At 37.2% G+C, this 6,878-nt stretch overlaps 1 protein-coding gene across 1 annotated transcript; it reads right to left on the reverse strand.

The window, feature by feature from the left end:
* Positions 1 to 2,071: 2,071 nt before the first annotated feature.
* LOC110379022 (transient receptor potential channel pyrexia) lies at positions 2,072 to 5,932 on the reverse strand. Its single transcript, XM_021338517.3, has one exon. It carries the CDS (start codon positions 5,726 to 5,728, stop codon positions 2,684 to 2,686), a length of 3,045 nt encoding a protein of 1,014 aa, XP_021194192.2. The 5' UTR covers positions 5,729 to 5,932; the 3' UTR covers positions 2,072 to 2,683.
* Positions 5,933 to 6,878: the final 946 nt, after the last annotated feature.

The raw sequence follows: 6,878 nt of genomic DNA on the forward strand, positions 1-6,878 counted from the left end.
GCGTACGCGCAAGGTCGGCGGCGCGCCTGCGACTGCATTGCGTTTTAATTGTTATCGACATAGGCTAAACACACACAGAACGTAATTAGGTACAGTGTTTTGAGGGAATTTGGCAATGTTTTATTTTATTTTGCCACCAAACTATTTCTACATACATATATGTATGTATACACCTCTTTACAACAACAAAAGTATAAACATTTATAGAAACACAAAAAAATATTTATGCACCAGCGAAATATAGTAATAAGATGCCTAGCAATAGTCTACTTGATAGCCAAATTCGTATACTAAACTTATATTACCTCTTTCTTTGGAGAAATCGGTTAAAAAATAAATACCTTGAGCCTTCCAAGGCGGTTTTGAAAACAGGTGGGGATAGTAGCAACTACACCACCTCATGGCATAAATCGCAAATGGCGTAAACCGCACATGTGTACTCAGCCTTACCAAGGCCCGGTTTACTTAGCAAGTACTCGATATTGCTGAGATTCTTTTGATACTATGTATAACGCTGTATTTAAGTAATAATTGAAACCATCGTAAATTAGTTCTATATTATTTTCTTACTAGCTAAAGTAAAGTAGCCTATGGTCCTCTTCTAAACTTTTTATGTACCTACCAAATATCATAAAAATTGGTAAAGTATTACTACTTAGTTATGAAAAAGCATTTTTACGAAATAAAGTAGGGGTTCTGAGGAATTATCCGAAAGGCAGAAAAAAATATTTCAAAGTAGGACGCGGAACAAACTGAAATTAATAAGAATTTTATTCGACATACCTATTTATATAATTATATTTATATATTCGACATACTACTTATTTAAGTGCAAGGATATTCGAAAGTTAGTTATAAATATTAATTAATTGCTTGCTATGCACTTCAATCAACAATCATTATTGTCACAACGCACTCAGGCGCATAAAAATAGCATTTTAATGCAAGCAATGTTTTAGTACCGGTTTTTTTATTTTAATCAGATATAGGAAATAACGGTTCCCGCGTTCCGATATAAATACTTACTTCCAGCACGCGAATAAGCAGTAGCTTATGCCTAGCTTGCTGAACCTTTCTCAGGCTCTAGACTTCAAATTGTTCCAGTTTTGGCATCGAAACGACAGACAGTCAGTGACTTTTAATTTAGAATAATAGTTAAGCTGGTTCGTCATATCACTATCATCGTAATCAATGCTTTACCTAATTAAGGAACAGATTACCTTTTTTACTTTTACAGCCTTTTTATCGTCCCACTGCTGGGCACAGGCCTCCTCTCACGCGGAGAAGGATTGAGCATTAATCACCACGCTTGCTCAATGCGGGTTGGTGATTTCAGACTTTATAGTCCAGGTTTCCTCAAGATGTTTTCCTTCACCTTTTTATCAGCCATTGGCGTCTAAGATATACTTAGAAAGTACATACAAACTTAGAAAAGTTGCATTGGTACTTGCCTGACCACCACCAAAGTTGCCTACCAAAGTTGTTTTTTTTTTTTAATTTTCTGTCATTTTAAGACAAGGAAATACTAACATCCAAATTAAGAACCTCCTCCTTTTTGGGAAGTCGGTTGAAAATATCCGATTTTGGGGCGATATGTATACGAGATAAAGACAATAGAGTCATAATAATAGTAGTGTTTATACTACAGTTTCTAAATATCTTTGTGTTTATAACCGTGATAAATCGAGCCCTTTCGATTAACGTCAACACAAATACAAGGTCAAGTATAGGAACGCGGATAAAGTTGTGCTAATTGATCTTTAAAGCAATTATTGTGCTACCCTAATTGAGTAAATAAGTTACAGTTTTTAGTACATTGATCTTATTTTGTCCATAGACTTTCTACAAAAATGTTTACTATATTGAATTCAAATTATTTTAGGAGAGATGGCAAGACATCAAAAGGCTAAATACCTTAGCTACAGTGACCACCAACAGTGTTGAAAACGGCCACTCTGTAAAGAGTGCTCTACGGCTGAGATGATAGTGACTTTATTTATAAATTCATTGCACTAATTATTGTCAATATGACACCTTCCTAATTTATAAGGAAAATAACAGGAAACAAAACATAAAAAGTAAAATTTTAATGACATACCAACATGACAGCGGACTATAGTTTTATCACGAATTGTATGTAAAGTACATAAGGCACTATTTACTTCTTTATCTTAACATTATCATCTCATCAAAATAAACCAAACAAGTTACTTAATTTTAAGAATGTGACAACTGTTTCCGTGATAAGATATAACAAGCACGTTTCGTGAAACTAGAAAAAATACTTTAAAAAGTATACATAAGATATTATTTTTGGTGCAAACAATTACTGGCTTGGCTACTAAAGAATTAAATTTTAAAGTAAAATAAGTACCTAAAATTTTACATGCTGGCAGTCAATTAAAAATAAATTACATCTACACTTAAGTGTGTGAGATTACAGTCTAAAACAATATTAAATCTATCACAAAAATACCCTGACTTAAATGACAATTTCTCTTCTTTCGAAAACATTAAAAAAATACAATTTTGATCTACACTTTCATTTCACAACTTACAATCATCAGGATAACTTTTATAAGCTTTTTCAAAGCATGCACAGATCTGAAATATTTTCTACCATCCCATCAGACCTGCAAAAAGCTTCCTGCTTCAGTGTTCCAATTGGAAAATGCCCATAAACTCATTTTTCATACTTCATGTTATCAGAGTACTGACTCTGACTTGTATTACTGGAGAAGAATATCGGAGACTCCGGAGAATAAGCTGGAGTAGACACATGAGGAGCTCGATAAGGTATGATATCAGTGTTCTTGAAGAAATTATGCAGAAGAGTCTGTTGGTCCATCAACAGAGTATTCAAGTGCCTTATTTCCTGATCAATCTTCTTCATATTAAACGTAGCCTGATCTATCTTTTCCTGCATTCCTCTTATCTCCAGACTGAAGTTGTGATCCTGGGCAAATTGACCCTCATTCTTCAATTTTGATGTGTACTTATTTTTGTACAAAATTTCCTTTATAGATCTGCCTGACTTCACTTTGTTTAACTGCGCTAATTCGTAGGCAGCCATCATGATGTCAGTAGGCAGTCGCTTTTCACGAGGATTCAGTGGCTTCACACTCAAAATAACTTTCCCAGCTTCAGGAGATACAAGTGCAGTCCTGTATACATACTTGTGAAGACATTTCGGAAGCCAAGCACTGAACATGCCCATTTCCACGAATAGAATCAACTTTGTCTGACGAACTAACTTCGAAAGACCAGCAGTTTTCCGAAGACCTTGAATGTCGTGAACAGCAATACCAACAAGCAAGTTCATTAGAATAATAGTAACGAACATAAGAAAGAGGATGAATATGATTTGTGATGAGAGCTCAAATATCAAAGGCGGGTCATCTTTCGTTGGGTCGTTGATCAGAATATTCAGGTTCAATTCACCGACCATCATGGATAATGTACTAATGAAACCCATCAAAGGATTGGAAAACATCTCCTCGTTAGGAAATACAACACAGAAGCAAATTGTGAACCCGAGTAGAAGACAAATGTATGCCAGAAGTAGTTTTAAGAATTCTGTGAGTACTTTTTGATACATGGCCACATAATCACCGAACATGGGTAGCTGGCCCATCATTAGCATGAGATTAGTCCAGGCTCCTAGGACTGCATACCCTCCAACATGGTTCTGCCAACTGTAATCATTATGTATTTTGTACAGAGAAAACACAGACAGCAAGACAAACCATTCCATCAAATTCTCGAACGTTGTGAAGTACTGATAGAAACTTGAATATCCCGTTATGCCTGTTAATTTCCGAAGAATTTCAAACGCTGTGATGGCCATGAGCACCCATCTTTCAAATTCTATAGGATTGTTAGTGAGAATAAGACCTAGTAGCGACTGTTTTTGACAAAGTTCATTAAGAACACCATATTTTTCAGCATATTTTCCCTTACAAGTCTTGACGACAGCAGTCAACACATAAATAGACAAAAATGACACAAATAGAAAACAAAATATGAGTCTCGCCAAATAAAATTTCCTTATCTTCCTCCATTTCATAAACAAAAATGCGGAGCAAAGCGGATGCAGTAATATATCTTTTTGACCTTCATCTATCAAACTGTTCAAATATGTGATCTCACGGGGATATGAAAATTTCAACATTCTACCGAAGTCAAACTCAATTTGCACTTCTTCATTGGCTTCACTTGGTTGGTTCAGGGATATTCCACAATCTAAATTATGCCTTAGTATCGCTAGAGATTTTGGAGTTTTTCTTGCAATAACACTTAAAGCAGTATGACCCTTTTTAGATTTTGATGTCACATCAGCACCAAGAAATATTAGAGTCTCAACACATTGAGTTAAATTATCCATGGCTGCTAGATGTAATGGTGAATAACCGTATTCATCCTTTTTGTTTACCTGAGCTCCCCAACTTACAAGCATGTCGATGATGTCACAGGCTCGCTCGGCACGACCGATGGCGGCATGCAATGGTGTTCTTTTGTCGTAATCCTCAACGTTGGGATCAGCATTTCCATCTCTGAGTAGAACTTCAACACATTCAATACTTGAACAGCGGGCTGCAAGATGCAAAGCAGTGAATCCTCTGTAATTCTTCGTGTTTGCTTTTGCACCTTCTGCTAAAAGCAGTTCTAAACACTCGGCGTAGCCTCTTGCCGCCGCCAAATGAATAGCCGTACACTCCTTATCTCTTTGTTTGGTAACACCGTTTACACTTATTTTTGTTTCTTTTAGCAAAAATGATAGACATCTTTGAGCACCCAGTTCAGCGGCTAGATGTAAGGCATTCAATCCTCCTGAAGTAACATACGCCGGATCCACACCTCTTTCTATGAAGAGTTCCATACATTCCACTGCATCAGCTCGTACTGCACAATGCACAAGATTATCTTCACAGCCAGCTCTTTGAACAACAGCGTGTAGTGAAGCACCATTGGCTATAAGTAATTCAGCTACTTCAAGTGAATTTCCAAATGCGGCACAGTGGAGGGGTGCGAAGTATTTTGGAGCAAAATCAACGTCAGCACCGCGGGTTAGTAAGAAGACTGCCGCTCTTCCTGCACCACTAAACGCTGCTAGATGTAAGGCCGTCAATCCAGCTGGTTCCGAATAATGGATATCAGCTCCAGCTTCCAAAATAGCTGGTAATAACTCATCTCTAGCTAACAACGCGGCCCACAACAAAGTTAAATTCACAACCACTTCAGGCGCAGAACTTATATGCTCCTCAATATTATCCGTAGTAATCAATCCACATTCGACATCATCAAAAAATCTGGCAGCACCCAGAGTCAACGCTTTTTCACACAAACTTCTTCGTGCTGCGTCTTCTGTTAACCTGGCTTCAGGATCCGGAGCGAGGACATCAAAACTGTGGTACATGTTAGGCGCATCTTCGGCGGGTGGTGATGGACCAACGAAGAGATATTCCTTTGCTTTCCCAGGCTCTCGGGCCGATTCCAACAAATCGATGTTGCGGACATGTTTGTAGTTGGTATTTAGTGGGAACTCCTCAGGTTCTCTCGGTGCTCTGGACCTGATGCTGCTGGCTCGGTAGCGAGACCTCGTGGGCGTGGTTGGCGAGGTCGGGGAGGGCGTCTGGAGGGGAGAAGGCCACCCCATCTCGCGGTACCCGAAGTTGTCCATCGCCTGAGCGTGACTGACGACCGACGCGCGCGTTATCTTATCTGCCATGTTTGAGAGCTCAGACACTGCGAGATGTGCCTGACATCATGATTTATGAAGCTATTTTTATTGCGACGCGCAATTATATTAAGATTAGTTTCTTTGCATGTTTTTGTGGCAGCCTATGTTGTATTATTTAACAAGTGTACTGCATGAGCCATATAAGCTCGTATTCAAATGAAGCAAAGTATTTTTCTGTTTGAAGTGATCATGCGACATTTTATTTATAGTGAGTTCTGCCTCCTCTATTGTTATCGGAAGTGTTAGTTTACTTCACGATATCTCGGCAATAGTTAGAACTTGGAAATATCAGAATCTTGATTTGAATGAAACAGCTAGACAAACGTTTGTCAAACATTTGTGTCGTAACATCTGGGTCGAGTTTTACTTTGCAGAATGTATGGAGGTCATGGTAAGCTTCTGTCTTATCAAAACGTGATCGTCTAGTGATATCCAAAAGGAGAAACAAGAGTAACAATACCTACCTCTGTTTTTTTATATTTCTGGATTGTTGTATTATTCTGACACAGTTGATCCAAGACCCCACGGGAAATGACCTAAGTATAGCAGTAAGCACCAATCATATCTTGTTTTAAAAGGCTAGAATGTACTTAGTTACTCAACACTCTGAACCAAATGATAAAAAGAGGCACCCCAAACCACTAACAAAATACAAGCAAACTAAGAAGAAAAATTTGTATATAAAAATACTCTAGTAATAAGAAAGCAATCTCTGTATATAATTATTTTTCAGGATGTTATCTACTACATGTTTTAACAAAGACACGTGAATTTCATCAACTTATCTTATTTTTTTAGGCTTTTGGGCTTAAAAACATTTGTTCTGTTGGTGTAGATTGCGGATTCGCGTCATTAACTTTATATAATTTAGCTGTAACAGTGAACATGGAAATAATAGTGAAAAACATCACGTTTCTTATACTTGATATGATAAATATGCTATTGTTTTTAGGTTTATTTACTAGGTAGTCATGACAAAAGATTTAAATGAAACTTCCAAAAATACACAAGAGTACTTAAGCCGTTTATAACTGCCTTAACAAAAAAAAAACAATTCGGATGTAACCCATAGTAATGACCACTAAGAAGTAAATTAAATCAACTTTTTGCAAAAACAAATGCGACTGATTATCGCAAT

Source organism: Helicoverpa armigera, chromosome 23 (assembly GCF_030705265.1).
Source record: "Helicoverpa armigera isolate CAAS_96S chromosome 23, ASM3070526v1, whole genome shotgun sequence".
NCBI classification, from domain to species: Eukaryota; Metazoa; Arthropoda; class Insecta; order Lepidoptera; family Noctuidae; genus Helicoverpa; species Helicoverpa armigera.

Bases quoted from the DNA above. Each gene is read 5' to 3' on its own strand.
- LOC110379022 (XM_021338517.3), bottom strand. From the start codon at position 5,728: ATGGCAGATAAGATAACGCGCGCGTCGGTCGTCAGTCACGCTCAGGCG.